Genomic DNA, 17,987 nt, shown 5'->3' on the forward strand with positions numbered 1-17,987 from the left:
GGGTCATAGTGGACCATAAGCTCAATATGAATCAACAGTGTAACACTGTTGCAAAAAAAGCAAAGATCATTCCGGGATATATTAGCAGGAGTGTTGTAAGTAAGACACGGGAAGTAATTCTTCCACTCTACTCTGCACTGATTAGGCCTCAACTGGAGTATTGTGTTCAGTTCTGAGTGCCACATTTCACTAAAGATGTGGACAAATTGGAGAAAGTCCAGAGAAGAGCAACAAAAATTATTAAACGTCTAGAAAATATGACCTTTGAGGGAAGATTGAAAAAATTGGGGTTGTTTAGTCTGGAAAAGAGGAGACTGAGAGGGGACATGACAACATTTTTCAAGTATATAAAAGGTTGTTACAAGGAGGAGGGAGAAAAATTGTTCTCCTTAACCTCTGAGGATAGGACAAGAAGCAATGGGCTTAAATTGCAGCAAGGGAGGTTTAGACTGGAGATAGGAAAAACTTCCTAACTGTCAGGGTGGTTAAGCACTGGAATAAATTGCCTAGGGATTGTGGAATCTCCCTCATGGGAGATTTTAAGAGCAAGTTAGAAAAACATCTGTCAGGAATGGTCTAGATAATACTTAGTCCTGCCATGAGTGCAGGGGACTGGACTAGATGACCTCTTAAGGTCCCTTCCAGTCCTATGTTTCTATGATGTATCTAGGCATAAAAAACAAGATTTATGGCTCAATTCACTCAGCCCTCTAGTGGTAGAAAGTAGTCTTGAGAAGGGTCGCAGAAGCATAGTGAACCTACAACCCTGTCTCATTCGGGGAGGAGGGAATCAGAGCCAGTGAGCACCACACAAAAAATAGGCTCTGCTGGCCTGGCTAAACAAGGGAAAGCACACTTCCTGGGTAGCTTCATATGATTGCAACTTTAAAACACACACACACACATATATATATTTGCAATCAACAGAAAAGAATGTATGGTCTTACATCAGGAAAATAATATTAAGTTTGGTATGACAAACTTTGCCCTTGTAATAAATTTGTTAAGATAAAGACAGTAGCCGCTACAAAATGTTCACACACAAGACAGTTATTTTAATGCAATTATATTTTTTCTTTTTTAGAATAAATGTATACTAATGTTATCAATCACATGATGTCAGTGCTTGTTTTTATTGTTAGATATCAGCCTGTTGCTAGATACCTTGTGACTAGCATCAGCTATTTGGAGACAGAAGGATTGTCACTTCTGGTCACATTTAGCTTTACATCTGTGAAAGGTGGCTTTCTGTGTGTAGCCCCTCAATTGGTAGGAGTTTATTTCAGTACTGTTGTGTATACGCTGCAGCATACCAAGATACTCTAACATCTCAGGACCACACTTTTAAGATAGGTGCCATAGGAAAACAGTTCAACATTAGGGGTCAATTTTTCCCCAGTCAGGGGTACAGTGTTTTGGACCCTCATCTCTCTACTGGACATTTTCTCCTGTCCACCCAGGAGGTGGTCCCCTCTCCAGGTGAGGGATGGGTGGGCGGGGGGGGGGGTCTGAGGCGCCCCCTCTCCAGGGCGGCGGGGTCTGAAGTGACCCTTTCTGGTGGGGGATGGGCCGGGGGTCTGAGGCGCCCCCTCTCCAGGGCGGCGGTGGGCGGGGGGGTCTGAGGTGACCCTTTCTGGTGGGGGAGGGGCGGGGGCGGAGGCGGCGCGGCAGGTCTCCTCACAGCTCCCTCCCTGCACTACCCGGTCCGGCCGCCACGGTTCTGCGGGCCAACCAGCCTAATCCTCCTTCATGCCCCGCCCCCGCCTCTGCTCATTGGCTGTATGTGACAGTAAACACGCTGCGATTGGCTAGTAATGGTTGGCGGGTTAGGTTGCGCCCGGAGGGTGGCAGGTGAGTGCGCGGAAATGGCTGCGCTCCGCGATTTAAACGAGTAACGGAGCGGGGTCGGTCGCGGGGCGGCGCGGGACGGGGAGGGGGGTTGGTCCCGGGGTGGCGGGGGGAGGAGGGTTCGGCCCCGGGACGGCGGGGTCGGGCGGTCCCGGGACGGCGGGCGGATGGGTGGGTCGGTCCCGGGGCGGGTCGGTCGCGGGACGGGACGGGGACGGGTCGGTCCCGGGACGGCGGGGCTGGGCTGACGGGACACGGGGGTCGGTCCCGGGGCGGCTGGACGGGACGGGGCGGACGGGTTGGTCGCGGGGCCGGGCGGACGGGACGGGGAGGGGGGTCGGTTGGTCCCGGGGCGGCCGGGCGGGCGGACGGGACGTTGGGTCGGTCCCGGGGCGGGTTGAGGTGGGGGTCGGGCCCGGGACGGGTGTATGGGGCGGGCCCGGGGTCCCAGGGGACGGGCCCGGGACGGCGGGGCCGGGCTAACGGGACACGGGGGTCGGTCCCGGGGCGGCCGGGCTGACGGGACGGGGGGGGGGGGGGCGATTGGTCCCAGGTCGGAGGGGGCGGACGGGACGGGGGGGGTCAGTCCCGGGGCGTGGTGAGGTGGTGGGTGGTCCCAGGGTGGCGGGCCGGGCGGGGTGTGGAGGGAGTCAGTCCCAGTTCGGTGCAGCCGGGTGGGGGAGAGGGGTCGGTCCAGGGCCAACGCTGCTGCGTGTGGAACGAGGGTGCAGTTTTGGTGGGGCTGAGGGGCCATGTCTGGGGTGGGGGTGCGGTGACCCCGGGTCCCCAGCTCTCTCGCAGACACTAGGGACCGGCCCCGGGATGTGGGTCGCAGTTGTCCACCACCTCCGTCAGATGCTGGGAGAGCTGGGTTACCCTGGTCCCCGCTGGCTGCGCCCCTCAGTGCTGGCATCTGGCCACCTCTGCTCCCTTCTCTCCTTTCCCGGCCAAACGCTGCTGCCTTTGGCTGGTTTGGGGAGCCAGGAGGTGCTCACCGAGCTCGGGGCCAGGCTCACGGCTTTATAGGAGGACACTGCCTATTGTCCGCAGCCTGACGGTCACTGCCTGGGTTGCTGCCAAAGTCCTTTGGGATTCTTTGAGAAGTTGGGGGCGGAGAGAGCTGGTCCCCACACTAGTCTTTCAGGGCTCTCCTCTGAAATAGCCGTCATTCAACTGTGGACTGGCCTGCTTTTGAAGGGTGTCAGTGCCAGAGATTGCTATAATGGGCTTCCTCTGCTGTCAGAGTCTCTCAAGCATGAAAACAAATTAATAATACACAAGTTTAACAGAGGTTTGAAATTCCATTAAATGCATGACAACTTCTGCTGTGCCACAACACTGCAAACTGCTCCAATCCTGCTACACTGGAGTCTCTCTGTTAGGTCTTTATTTGACCCTCATGAGGATAACTTAAAATAGTAGGCGGATTGGCCTCGTACTGCAAAGGTTGACACTAGTGGACAGTCCAGAACATATGGTAACTTGAGCCCATCCTCTTCGATCTGTAGGCTCTCTTAAATTTTCCTGTTCAAATCTTTATTGGTGTAGACTAATCTTTGAGTGGCATAAGACTTGTGAGGGGTTTGTGTGGAGAGAGCCCCCGTTCAAATTTCCAATTGTGGACTTGCTTAGTGTTCTGTGGTTTGGAGTGGGTGTGTCGTGATATGAGGTTGGAGTGCATCACAGAGTGGCAGAAAAGTGTGCCTAACCAAGGTTCAGGCAAACCTGGGTGGTGGTGTGAAGCTGAAGGAGAAATACTTTGCATTTATTTTGGAAGTAACAATGACCTTCCCTGACAGGTTTTGAGAAGTCAGGTGTGTCCAGGGTCTTCACCCTGAAGCTATGTCCTTTTTGGAGCACTGTGTGCTGTCTTCTTTGTTGAGAAGATCAGTAAGGTTAGAGACTGAGCCTTTCCCTATGCCATGGCCTGCTTCCTACACAGTATGGCTGTGGTGAAGGAAGGGGTCCTTCCCTCCACTTTGAGTGGCAGGGAGAAGCAGTTTGGGGCCCCTTTAGCTCCCCGGGAACAACAGTGGAGTTCCACTCCTGTTGGGAGGAACAGCAGTGGCAGCAGGGGTCCTTCTCCTGCCTTGGCAGAGAGGAAGGAATGGTAACTAGGGGTGGTGTTTACCCCAGCAGTGAGGGCATCTCTGTCTGAGGCGAGCAGTATGTCCAGCCACTCCTTCTTCCCCTTCCACATGGACCTTCTCTAGACTAGGATTTAAAGGTGTGATATTAACATGTTGGGTAACATTACACTCTTAAATCCTAGTCTAGACAAGGCCACACAGCTCTCTGCTGGAGTGGTGTTGGTGGGGACTCCAAAGCTTTGGGTCATGAGCTCACTACCCCATTGAGGTGCCTGGAGCAGTTCCCCTCCTGAGCGAATATAGACTCTACAGATTCCAGCAGACATCACTGCATCTACTACTCATTTCACCTTTTTTAGGTTTGTCTTCACAATCGTGGGGGCTAGGAACTTGTTTTTAAATGAAAGCTGAGCTGCTGAAGTCATCATGTGACTTCAGGAGCTGGGGTTTTAGGCCTATAATCTATGCCTTAAACTGTCTTTGGTTAGAGCGACACTCTTGTACCAAACAAAAATATCAAGTCAAGAGGGCACAAATGCATCTGCTGCCTTTGCTCAGTTGGATTGTGTCTCACGCTAGGGCATGCAGGTGATCTTTCATGGGGAGAGGGGCTTAGAACCATAACCTGAAAATGGGGTCCTTATCAATGAGCCAATTATCAATGCTTCCTTTTGTGGGAATGCCCATTCAACTAATGTTTTATTATTAAGCATTTATATTATGTTAGTGCTTAAAGGAAATGAAGAATGGCCTAGTGTGGATAAGGCACTACCCTGGGAGTCGAGAGACCTGGATTCAATTTCCAGCTCAGTCAGACGTCCTGTGTGACTCTGGATAAGTCACTTGCTCTGCCCTGTGTTACAGGGCTGTTGTGCAGATCAAGTCTTCTAATGACTGCGAGGCTTTAGATGCTGTGGTAATGAGGGCTATATAAACACCAAGATAGGAATGCTGCAATCAGGGTGTGTGGCCCCAAACAGAGACCATTCCTGTCCTGGAGATTTTACAATCGAGAAGACCCACGCAGACAAAGCTTTGGCAATGGCTATATAATACAAAAGCAATTGCATATGGTGTGCCAAGGTTCCACCTCTGCTAGAGAAAAAGATCTTGAAGCCAAGGGTTTATCCATTACACAGTTTCAGGCCTTCATTTTCTGGGAGAGGGTATCCGATAGAAACTTTCCATGGGGCTGATGTTGGTGTCTGTGTAATGGGTGCCCAGTTGCCTTTGCAGACTGGTGGATGAAATTATCACAGTGTGTAGATCATGATGATGTAAATTTTATCTAAATTAAGTGCAGTGCATTCCCTTAAAAGTCTCTCTCTCTGACATTTCCCACTGCTTCATTGTCGCTGGTGGAGTATCAGAGGGAGTGCTAATATCCACAGGGCATCATCAGTTTGTTCCCAATACTACTAGGTCTAGGTGACATGGTGGTAAAACAGCTAGTGACTGCCTGGGCTCTGCTGGTGCTGCTACTGTAGCTACCATTGGTGGAGCTGTGCTGGTGGTGGTAATGCAGTGATGAGAGTTTTAGGGGTTGGGAGTGGGGTGAGGTGACATGGAGGCCTGGAGACAGAGGCGGCTGCATATAACTGCATGGTGGCACACTCTCTGGGGTTTTGTCTGGCCATAGCATAGCAATAGTTATCTACCTAGAGGAGAGCCAACTTGCTGCTGCTGCTGGCTGCTTCTTGCTCTTCTCACTCATTGTTCCCCTTGACCTTAGTGCAGCATTTGATGTGGTGGCCCACTCTCTTCTCTTGAACTCGGCTTTCTGTTGTGCTTCTGTTCCTGCCTCTCTCCCCTCTGTCTCCATAATTATAGTTCCTGTGCATCAACATCCTTCCTTTATGGAGTCCTACTAGGTTACATTCTTGGGCCTTTGCATTCTGTCTACCTGCTCCCTCTCTGTCATCACTTTATAATTCTAAAGAATACCTACTACTTATACTCAACTGTACCTATCTTCCAGCAGCTTTAATAATTCCACACGTCTTGGCCTGGTAAAGTTATGGTTTCATCTCTTGCGAGCTAAATGTCTGAGCCAATAGTAACTCTCCTGAGTAAGAGAAACCTCTTCAAGTACCAGTCCATTTCCTCTATCACCCATTTGCTTCCACTGCAAATTATAACAAACAAAATTAAGCTATATGGGTATAAAGCACTCTTCTGTTGATTTGAGTCTCCATGCAGGAAGGCTGCACTGAATTAATTAAATTGATTTTGGTTGATGTGATTTCTCAGTGTAGACGAACCCTGGGTCTCCCAGATAGGAGTCTGCAGAAGTGGAGAGTAGTTGAGTTGTTTCCTGGCCACGGCCCATTTAATGCGTGTGGAAGGCTTGTGGCGCCATGGACCACTGCTTTAAAAGTAGTTTAAAGATTGTAGCCAGGCTGAATGGATGAAAATAATGATTATTTAAAGAACAGATATGTTGGATTTAAAGCTATTTTTAATTGAACTTTTAAAAAAATTTGCATTTAAGCTCTGTGTGGAAAAACTGCCTGCACGGGGAGTGCATACAAAGGGGTGCCTATTTTTTTGACAATTGAGCCCTAAGTGACCTACTTATGATCATGCTGTGAACCAGAGCCAGATTTAGATCACAGGAAATCCTGATTTCCAGTCACGTGCTCTAAGTATTGCTTCCCATTCTCCTTGAAGTGTCTCGAAATGCTGCTACCCCCATCATGCTAACTTAAGTGCCTCGTGTGATTTGTCCTTTTTTTTTTTTTTTTGCAGGCCTTCCTGACCAGTGAAGGGATTGAAGCTTGGGGATTGGGAAGCAGTCTTCATTCTCTCCTTAGCTCCCCCCCCACCCTCTTGAGTATCAGCTGGTGTCCTCGGGGGTGGGAGACTGATGTAGCCAGCAGTCTGGAACGTACAGCATTGTAAGGGCTAAGTCTCATCACATCCAACTAATTAATTTTAGCAATGACCCCATTACCCTCCCAGCTAGTGCAAATGGATTAATTGCACGTTGGAGGTGCCTGTTTGAAATGGCACTGGATGCTGTGCTCCTCCCGCCCCCTCTCAGGGTGCCTTCCAATATCACTGGCTTCTGTCCCCACCCAGTCTAAAATCTTCTTCCTCCAGACCCAGGCACCTTCCACTAGTACTGCCATTACATTCCTGGGTTCATTCATACAGCACTAGTCCCGCCCCACCCACCTTAGGCTCCTTTCAATAGCATCAGCCCTGGCTTGCTCCCCATTGTGGGTTCTTTTTTATCCTGGTTTGTACATGATGATTCCAGAGCGGGATGGTCGGCCACCCAGGCTGTAATGTCGTCCCTGACGACCTCCCATGAGGGCGAGAGCTCCACTCCCAGGTTTTTTGTTGGTACCAGAGATGATGAGACAGACTTTCTGGGATCAAACATGAAGACAGACGAGATCGATTTCTTTGAGGACGATGAGGAGTCAGAGTCGGTAAGTAGGTCCTGGTGCTATGGAGTGGAGTGCTTGTGTGTGTCCCATGTCCAGCTTTCTCCTCGGTTGCTTAGTTTTTACATGTGTGGTTACTTTAGAGGTGCCCGGCTGTCACAACCTGCAGGCCATACAGACCAGGCAGTGTGCATAGTAGTATGGAAATGTAATGTCCTAGATCCCCATCGCTAAGGCTACAATTTTCTTATGGAGATCATGGAATCCGTGACTTCCTGAGACCTCCGTGACTTCAGCCCCCGGGGGTTGGGAGCTTCAGGGTCTCCCCGGCAGGGCCCCCCCGCAGCTCCTGGCCATGGCAGGGGAACCCTGGAGCTACAGGCCACCTGCGGTGGGGCCCCCCAGAGCTCTGAGCTTCCCAGGGGTGGGGGGGATTTCCAAGGGGCGAGCCCCCCATTTTGTCAGATATTTTTAGTAAAAGTTATGAACAGATCACAGGCTTCCATGAATTTTTCTTTATTGCCCGTGACCTGTCCATGACTTTTACTAAAAATATCCGTAACAAAAATCTTAGCCTTACCCAACACCAAATGCAGCACGATTGCTCCACTGTTCTCAGCACCCAATACTCGGGCAAATTCTAGGGTTTTCTCTTTCAGGTCCTTTAAACAGTGGTAGCAGCAGGGTGGGCCTGGCAGCTTCACCCTTATATTGGATCACACATCATCTGCACCCTGATATTACAGGCTGCAGAAAAGAATAATCTCCTTTTGCCTCTGTTCGCAACCCCCCTTACTGGCCTCTCTTCTAACCCCCTTTGTAAGCGGGATTAATTCAGAGGCACTACTGTACCTTTTCCTTCCTTGGGAGCTCTATTACCCCTTTATCCTTCTTAGTTACTTAAAGGAATTCACCATGAATAATGCAGACAGACTGCACTGAAGTGACTGTTTTCTGTGTGGTGCTGGCCAGGGGTCCTCTGGGGGCTTTGCAGGACTTCCATCTTTAGCTTTATGGGTTCTGACCCTTTGGCCTCAGGTGTGTGATATGGGCTGAGCCTCTGAGGGTTAATGCAGACAAGTCTTGTACCATAAATAGAAATGGGAGCTGTGTTCACATGACGTGTGGTGGTGGTGGACTGGATGGGAATAAGCAGAATGTTTTCTTATGTGAAAATGATGAAGTGGCTCCCTAGAGATTCCTCTGTCTCTTGCTGCTGGAGGGGCGTGTCCAAACTGACAGCGTGTCAAGATGTTTTCTTGATATCTGGTTTAATGTTTAATAAGGTGGTGTTTGGGGGCATGAGGGATTTGAATCCCCTGGTCCTTCCCCTTGCCATATTGTCCTGGATTGTAGTGTTCAGGTCACTGCTCCATATTTGCCTGGGGCACATAAGATCCCAGATGGAGGTTGCAGAGCATTTCCTATTGTAAATATTTCCTTAAACATGTTGGTATGAGTCAGTGACCATTACAAAGAGGAGGGAGAAAAATTGTTCTCCTTAACCCCTGAAGATAGGACAAGAAGCAATGGGCTTAAATTGAAGCAAGGGAGGTTTAGGTTGGACATTAGGAAAAACTTCCTAACTGTCAGAGTGGTTAAGCACTGGAATAAATTGCCTAGGGAAGTTGTGGAATCTCCATCATTGGAGATTTTTAAGAGCAGGTTAGATGAACACCTGTCAGGGATAGTCTAGATAATCTTTAGTCCTGCCATGAATGTGCAGGGGACTGGACTAGATGACCTCTCCAGGTCACTTCCAGCCCTGCGATTCTATGAGTCTATCTCTTCTTCTGGGGCATTTAGCTTATTGTCAAAATCCTTCTAAACTAATAAGATGGTCTCTCTGAAGATCCCATTTGTGCAGGATTCTCACTCCCGGGTCTAAGCTCTTTATTAAGAGACCAGTAGAACTCCTCTGACTCTTACTGGCCACAAGAGTAAAAACCATTGGTAGTGGGAGTAGAGTGCTAGCCAAGCCCATGTGTAAATGCTGGCCTCTGAAAGTTCCAATTAGTCCCTACTCTTTCCTTGACTCCGTTGGCAAAGCAGTTCCCTGCAGGAGTCTGGCCTCATCAACTCTGCTCCAGTCCTTCTGAAAGCATACTGCCATGCCTCATCGGGTAGAAACGTTGGCACAACAAGGGCCGAGCTATTTAGAAACAGTCATTCTAGCAGCTGCACTGGCTGTGACTGCTGGAGTCAGGTTTGCAGAGAATTCTCATTCTGACTCCTAGTTTTCATACACTCTTAACTGGAAACATGTGCATTTATCTGAATACTTCTGTATGTGGTGCCTTACCAGAGGGGACTAAAAAAAAAAAAAAAAAAAAGAGGGGGGTGGTGTTTGAGCAAACTTCCTTGAGTTCTTTTGGCGTTACTGGAGAGGAGTAGGGGAGGAAGTTACTCACTGTTTTTAAGAATAAAAAAAAATAATTCTGAGCATTTTTGCATGCACTTCTGCAGATTCAGCCCATGAACTTTGTGGTAAAATTGCTTTTAAAGATGGCAATTTCTAACTGCAGAATGAGTGCTCTGTGGAAGGGAGTATGTGCAAGTCCTCGTGTTTGTCCATGGTCTGTGTTTGCTTGGCTGTGTATGTGCTTGTGTCACCAATGTGTATGTGTCCACATCACCTTTCGCATGTATATGCAAAGAGGAGATGTTAGAACCACATATTGGATCTCTCCTTTTATAAGCTTGTAGTGGTTTAGAGAGTGACTCTGATGCTAGTGTAGGTGTTCAGAGATAGGAGGGAGAATCTTCCGTGTGTTGGAAAATCTGGTGTTTTAAGATACTTTTAATGGTTTCCACCTGCTGAGTCCTTTGTCTTGGGTGGGATCTAAAGAGAAAATGAAGCATGCGTGTGGGTTGGGGGAAAGCCCCATGTCTGTTCACAATTGCTGCCTCTATATGCCATTTGCAATTTGAGCTCATTGAGCAAGCTGGCTCAGTATTAAGCTGCCTGCTTCTCCCCTCAGCCTCCAGAACGGCAGATTGTGGTCGGAATCTGTGCCATGACCAAAAAGTCCAAGTCAAAGCCCATGACCCAGATCCTGGAACGTCTATGCAAGTTTGAATACATCACAGTGGTGATCATGGGAGAAGATGTCATTCTGAACGAGCCAGTGGAGAACTGGCCTCCTTGTGACTGCCTCATTTCCTTCCACTCTAAAGGTAAAGGTTTGTGGCAGCCCCTGCCCCACAGGCCTGACAGTGGGGAACTTGCATTAATAACACCTTCTGCTGTTTTTCAGGATTCCCTCTGGATAAGGCAGTTGCTTATGCCAAGTTGTGCAATCCATTTCTGATTAATGACCTTGATATGCAGTATTACATCCAGGACAGGTAGGAGTTCGGTGCCCGGAGAATCTCCTTCCTTCCCCTGTGGGTGAACTGCCTGACTGACTCCTGATCTCCCTCAGAGTGCTGTACAAATGCTGCTGCTGCTTCTCCTTCCATTTGCTAGTGGGTATAAGGGACGGAGGGGCCTTGGTTGTCTCTATTTAGCAGGTTTCTGGGACATGATCTCATCACAACTTCCAGGTGGGATGATGTAAGGCAGGGATCGGCAACCTTTGGCATGCGGCTCGCCAGGGTAAGCCCCCAGGCAGGCCGGGACAGTTTGTTTACCTGCCGCGTCCGCAGGTTCGGCCGATGGCAGCTCCCACTGGACGCAGTTCGCCGCTCCTGGCCAATGGGGGCTGTGGGAAACAGCGTGGGCTGAGGGATGTGTTGGCCACCGCTTCCCACTGCCCTACCTGCAGACGCGGCAGGTAAACAAACCGGCCCGGCCAGCCAGGGTGCTTACCCTGGCGAACCGCGTGCCAAAGGTTGCTGATCCCTGATGTAAGGGGAAAAAATGGACTTACTTTGATGGAAGCAGGTGTATTTTGAGCTTTCCTGGTTAGTACAGTGTGTGGGATTCATAGATTCTAGGACTGGAAGGGACCTCGAGAGGTCATCGAGTCCAGTCCCCTGCCCGCATGGCAGGACCAAATACTGTCTAGACCATCCCTGATAGACATTTATCTAACCTACTCTTAAATATCTCCTGGAGGGACAGGGTGAAGTACAACAAGGGAGTGAGCTCACAGAATGAGAGATTGGAGTGATTAGTGAGGACAGTCAGATCCTGGTGTAGGGAGGCAGGGAGTGACAGCAGCAAGGGCAGGTGAGATTCTGGGGAAGGGAGGGGAACAGCCAACATTTTGTAGCTAAGTGCCAAAAGGGTAGACTCCTAAGTAAGTGCCAGGCCTCCAGGGGGTCTGAGCACTTGCAGCTCCCAGGAACACCAGCTGATTTGTGGGTGCCCAGCTCCTAATGAATTCAGGCTGTATATCTAAATATACAGGAGTCATATATCTAAATATATTAGGAGTCAGAGCTAGGCAGCAAGGTTTGAAAACTTTGGCCTTGGATGTTAGGGCTAGAGTGTCACACCCAGCCCTTCCCTCCAGATTTGCATGCCTGAAACACTGCCCTGGAGTTGTGTGGCTCGCATGCCCTCAAGCTCTGATTGGCAGATGCAAAGTAGGTAGCTATTGGTGTGAAAACCATAGCTTCCCCATTTGAGACCTGTGGGTGCGAGGACTCGGCTGTTGTTAGGTGTCCCTGACCCTGGTGGAGGTTTCTTGTGGTATGGTCTCTACCACGCTTAGTTGTTGCTGTCCAGTGCTGGAGGGGGTCGAAGGTGATGTTCTGCTGTCCCTAGGTGTCCAGGTTGGGTGGGTGCAGGTGAGTATGATGGGCACCCAGCTACCACTAGGCTGTGACAAAGTGGGAATCTTTTGTAATATTTTTGAGTTCTGTTTGTGCCTCAGTTTCCACTATATGCTACATTGTTACCCAGTGGGATGGAAAAGGACTGTTCGCTCTCAGGGCAGGCTGAGCGACATAGGTGTGGGTGTTGCCCAGCTGTCTGGGCCTTAGTCTCCATATCAGTGTAGCATCTGAGAAGCCAGTGGCAAATCCAGTTGCCAGGACATTGACATCTAGCAAGCAATGACCCAGAGGGATATGGATTTCCCCACCTCTACTTAGGGAAGCTGAACAACAATCCCCAGCTTGAGATCGAAGGAGAGGATAGGTATGAGGTGGGGGATAAGAGCTGCCAGCTGGAAGGAGTCAGGGCTCTCACCTGGTCTGATGCAGGAGGTCAAATGGCAAGACAGACAGAGTTTGAACCAAGGGGTTCACTGCAGCATGGCTGGGCTTGTGCTGACCAGAATGGACTGTGCTTTAACCTTCAGTTCTCTATACTACCCTAAGGCCTCCCCATGCTGTGTTCCAATTGATTAATAAACCCGACTGTTTTCACAAAGTTGTGAGTGTCACTACAAACACTGGGCGAGGTGCATTAATTCCGTAAGAGTGTACAAGTCTCCATCAGGAGTCGGAGTTGGACTTGCTAAATGGTGCTTATGGTGGGAAGCGGGGGCTGCAGGCCCAGAGGTCCAGTCTAAGGAGGCGGGGAAGCTGCGTGGCTTACCCTGGAGGAAGAGAGAGACCCCTAGGAGATCTGGCACACTGAAGGCATTCCTCCAAGAGACCGGGAGCCATAGCACTAGTCCTGTGGATCCATGACATAGGCATCCTAGTTCAGGGTGGGCGGTGCTTTGCTGTTCACAGGCATCCCAATCAGGGATGGGAGGCAGACATCTCTGGGCAGGTGCATGCGGGTGCTTTGCCTCCCAGTGTCATGAGTGGGGCTTGGGCAGTCAGGCGCAGTGGTCACACAATGTGGCATGCTTAGTGGTTAGAGTAGCGGCTGTTAGAGGCCAGGAATAGCACCAACAGTCAGGAACCAGGGGTCAGAGCTGGGGTCAGGAATCCAAGAGCAAGCAGAGAGGCCGGTCCATTGCTACAGCTGGCAAGGGAGTCCACCTTGCTGCATAGGCATTCCTGGAATTCCTCTTGGGCTTCAGTGGGGCGGCTGGACCAATAAGGGACCACAAGGAAATCTGTTGGTCTGGGCTTTCAAAGTGTTACTTCCTGTGGTGTCTATCTATATGGTGATGCCTGTGGTCCTACCATGGCTGCTGGGTGGTGGCATGAAGGTGCCAGCCATCCTGCAGACCTGGGTTCTAGTCCCATCCATGCTGAACCTCAAACATAGACCTTGTTGCATTCACTCGACTTAGTGATAAATCTCTTCAAGTTTTATGTCGAGGTCACAGCCATGACCTTTCCGCCTATTGTGTTGGCTGCTGCTGACTTCTTGCCCTGTCCCTTGCAGGCGAGAAGTATACCGGATCTTGCAGGAGGAGGGCATAGACTTGCCCCGCTACGCTGTGCTCAATCGAGACCCTGACAAGCCGGATGGTGAGTGTACCCAGGGGCAATGGAGTGGCAGATGGCAAGTTCATCTCCCCAGAGAGCTCTGCTTTAGGTGGCTCGGCCTCAGAAGAGTCTGGGAATAGAGCTCGGGTACACAGGGATGCTGATGTTTCTCAACCTCAATTTACAAACAAGCTGGCATGCCTGGCTCCCCTGTCTGTGCTTGGTACTAAGGCCTCAGAGGGCCAGCCTGATGCTATTCCCAAGTATCCTATGCAGCACACCCCAAATGCCCAGGCAGCGTGGCTGTGATCAGAGCTGACTCCACCAAAGGAGTACTTCCAAGGATGGTGCTAAAAGAGACTTGCTGTTAAAGATCAGACCTTGGTGGCAAGCATGAACAGACCTGATTCGCAGTCTATGCTGCTGACCCGGATGTGGGGGGAATGGTGAGCTGGGTCCCCTGAAGCAGGCTTCCCCCCTTTCCTGACCTGCTCCTGCTGTGTTTTGTCTGCAGAGTGCAACCTAGTGGAGGGAGAGGACCAAGTGGAGGTGAATGGAGCCGTTTTCCCAAAGCCGTTTGTAGAGAAGCCAGTCAGTGCGGAGGATCACAATGTTTATATTTACTACCCAACTTCGGCAGGTGGGGGCAGCCAGAGGCTCTTCCGGAAGGTGAGGGGAACTCCAATTGCCATTGGCTGTGGGGCAGACACTTCAGAGCGTGCCTGTCGGCAGATAGATAGAACTCCCATGTGCCTTGAGGCCAGAGATGCACCACTGGAAGGAGAGTCCTTGGGTCTGGGAAAGGCTTGTGGGGCCTCTTGGAGGGGGAATCTGGTTTCAAGCTGACTGAGATTTTGTTGCTTGTTGTTAAATGCAAACATCTGTTAATGCCATGTTAAGAACATGTAGTTAAATCACAGTGAGTCAGGAATTGCTGAAGAGACAGTTCCAGCAGCAGTGCCTGGCTTATGTGCTCAATCACACCACACACACTAATAGAACAGCCCAAAAAAAGCCTAGTAGATTTCAAATGAAGGTTGCTCAAGTGCTCATCCCATCAACAAGATCACTAGAAGTAATGGATAGTACCAGCTAATGCAGTTTTCATTCAGATGCCTTAGCACCCAAATTTCATGCTGGGTGTATCTACGCTACAGAATTAACTCCAGTAGTCTACCCAAAGATTTCCTTGGAGAATAACCTATCACGAGGGAGAGTGTCCACACTACAGAGTAACCGCTGAGTGCTGGTGGATCCATGCTGGAGCTCTGCTCACTCGTGTGGCGGTGCTAGGACTTCTGGAGGCACATCTAAAGGTTTCCTACCCTGCACATCACCAACCCCTCTATGAATACTGCATCTCACCCTGGTGCACACTCTGCTCTCCATGTCTGCTGTCACTCTCAAGGCTTTACTTACCTGTTTTTATCCCTTCCCCCATGCTTTGTCTGTTTTTGTTTAGCTTGTGCATTCTTTAGGGCGGGGACCAGCTTTTCCTCCAGGTTTTGAATATGCCTAGCACAATACAAATACTAAATTGTCAAACAAAGACTATTTAGTGAAAGTTAAGGTTGCATTAGAATATGCTACACCCACCCAAAACCTTCACAACATGGAAATAAGTTAGGGGGAAAGACTTGTGCATTCCTTTCCACTTTTATATTGCCTACAGTGCTGTCAACAGTACACTCCAGCACTCCATATGGCTTTCACTTCTTCTCCTGTAGACACACAACACAAATGCGGACACCAGCATATCAAACTTGCACTTTAACTCATTTACTTCTATATCAAGTTATATCAATAGATCACCACATCTGATTCCCACATTCCATGCAGTGGGGAAGTTATTCTGCCTTAGCAATGTTGAGGGCACTGCTAAAGTTTTGCATTAACGATTTTTTGTTTTTGCATTTCCCTGACTGCCATCTAAATTGGGGGTTTATTGTCTTCGTCAATGATATGGGTAGTGAACTGCATGGGAATTTAAACAGCAGATAGATGAGTTTAGGTTTGAACTCTTGGTCTCCTTTTTTTGCCCTCAGAAGTGAGTGGTGGTGTTCACATATGACAGATTTGCTGTCAAATTGGCAGGTTTGGCACAGTGCACAAACTTTCAGTTATGGGTAAAAACTTATAAAATGCTCTATAGACAAGTGCGACGATTGTATAGCTGGTATTTGAGCAATCGGTGCATTAAGAGCAGCAATGTGGCTGGAGTGCTGTAGGTTTCTTGCAAAAAGAGGTACAAAAAAGTGAGACGTGAAAATGCCAAAAAAGGTGATTTTTGAGCTCTTGTTCTCTCTGTATTGAGTCATTTTTCTTTTTCTCAAACCACCAGGAAATTTAAATAGCATCAGAATTTACATTCTGTGGATTTGGTTTTTATCATATCAATACGATTTTTAAAAAGTAAATGTTTAAAGTTTCCATTAAATTGAAAACTTCTGACTTAGCATGAATTATGGAGTTAATACTAGCATCTCCATAACGACAATATGTGGCGGCTATTATTTTCATTAATGACTTGAATAATGGAGTGGAGAGTAAGATTTAAAAATTTGTGGATGACACCAACCTGGGAGAGGCTGCAAGCACTTTGTAGGACAAGATTAGGTTTCAAAACGACTTAGACAACTGGAGAACTGATCTGAAATCAAGAAGATGAAATTCAGTAAAGGTAAGTACAAAGTACTGCACTTTGGAAGGAAAAATCCAATGCACAACTACAACATGGGGAATAACTGCCAGGCGGTAGTACTGCTGAAGAGGATTTGGGGTTATAGTATCAGGGGGTAGCTGTGTTAGTCTGTATCCACAAAAACAACAAGGAGTCCGGTGGCACCTTAAAGAGTAACAGATTTATTTGGGCATAAGCTTTCGTGGGTAAAAAAACCTCACTTCTTCAGATGCCCACAAAAGTTTATACCCAAATAAATCTGTTAGTTTTTTAAGGTGCCACCGGACTCCTTGTTGTTTTTGGGGTTATAGTGAATCACAGATTGAATGAGAGTCAGCAATGTGGTGCAGTTGTGAAAAAGGCTAATATTCTAGAATGTATTAACAGAAGTGTCATGTGTAAGATACAGGGAGTAATTGTCCTGCTCTACTTGGCACTGTGAGTCCCACACCTTAGGAAAGATGGAGAGTAACAAAAATAACGGGGTCAGAAAACATGACCTATGAGGAAAGGCTAAATAAAATGGGCATGTTTACTTTGAGAAAAGAAGACTGTTATTAGGTCCCACCTCTATTTCCTAATATGTTAAGGGCTATTATAAAGAAGATGGTGATCAAGTGTTCTCCCTGTCCACTGAAGTTAGGACAAGAACTAATGGGCCTAATCTGCATAAGGGAGATTTAGGTTAGATATTCGGAAAAGCTTTCTAACTATTCGGCTAGCTAAGCTGTGGAGCAGGCTTCCAAAGGAGGTTGTGGAATCCCCATCACAGGTTACACAACCCCCTGTCAGGGATTGTCTAGGTTTACTTGGCCCTGTCTCAGTGCTGCAGGCTGGATTAGATGACCTCTTGAGGTCCCTTACACCCTTGCATTTCTGTGATTCATACCCAGTTTCAATGGTCCCATTCCATCCCTCTTTGCTCAGCCTTTTGGATTAGGTTGCTCCCAAGGGAGGAAGTGCTATTGCTTACATTGCCAAGCTCTTGTGTGGCTGAATTTGATTTTATTTAAACTTCCCATTTAGCTCTTTGTTAGGCAGAGTCCAAACAGTGGAACACTTTATCGTGAAAGAGGAGGGTTTGAAGGGAAAGTACTTTTCCCTGTGTGTTGCTAGGTGGCTTGCTGTGTGTTCGTGTGAGAGACAGACTTCTCCACCATCAAGCAGACTGACAGACTAATAAGTGCTGTTAGGGTGCCTGGCCTGTGTGGTTCCTCACTTTTTTTTTTTTTCCCCCCCCTGCAGCATTGGATCCTGCATGCGCATATTTTAGCTCACACTGAACAGCTCCCTTTTTACCTCCTCTGAGGTTCTCTTCATCTTTTGCTTTCAGATCGGTAGCCGGAGCAGTGTTTACTCCCCTGAAAGCAGTGTACGGAAAACGGGCTCATACATTTACGAGGAGTTCATGCCTACAGATGGCACTGATGTCAAGGTGAGGAGAAGGCTGGAGTGAAAGTGAGGAATGGCTGCCTCCTTGGGCAGCTGTGGCCTTAGTAGTCCTGCTGAGAACTCTTTGGAGTGTTCCCTCCAGATGAGAGTCACTGACAGCACTGTCTGATCAGGGTGAGGATTTAATGCTTGTCTGCATCAGACATTAATGAGGAGAGCGTGTGGCACCAAACCCTCTTCCACTTCTCCATATGTCTGCAGCCCAGGTGTGTCCTGGTGGGTTCCAGTTAGTTCGTCTGTCTG

General features: G+C 48.8%; 1 protein-coding gene across 1 annotated transcript in view; it reads left to right on the forward strand.

Annotated features, from left to right (window-relative positions):
• The first annotated feature begins 1,834 nt into the window (after window positions 1-1,834).
• Window positions 1,835-17,987, forward strand: part of PPIP5K1 (diphosphoinositol pentakisphosphate kinase 1) — a 115,856-nt gene continuing 99,703 nt past the window's right edge. Inside the window, exons 1-8 of the mRNA XM_065411547.1 lie at window positions 1,835-1,851; window positions 6,687-6,835; window positions 7,201-7,375; window positions 10,312-10,507; window positions 10,588-10,678; window positions 13,569-13,654; window positions 14,127-14,281; window positions 17,626-17,727. Coding sequence (XP_065267619.1) covers window positions 7,229-7,375; window positions 10,312-10,507; window positions 10,588-10,678; window positions 13,569-13,654; window positions 14,127-14,281; window positions 17,626-17,727 — 777 coding nt within the window. The 5' untranslated portion in view covers window positions 1,835-1,851; window positions 6,687-6,835; window positions 7,201-7,228. The remainder of the gene's footprint in view (window positions 1,852-6,686; window positions 6,836-7,200; window positions 7,376-10,311; window positions 10,508-10,587; window positions 10,679-13,568; window positions 13,655-14,126; window positions 14,282-17,625; window positions 17,728-17,987) is intronic.

Source organism: Emys orbicularis, chromosome 10 (genome assembly GCF_028017835.1).
Source record: "Emys orbicularis isolate rEmyOrb1 chromosome 10, rEmyOrb1.hap1, whole genome shotgun sequence".
Taxonomy (NCBI): Eukaryota; Metazoa; Chordata; order Testudines; family Emydidae; genus Emys; species Emys orbicularis.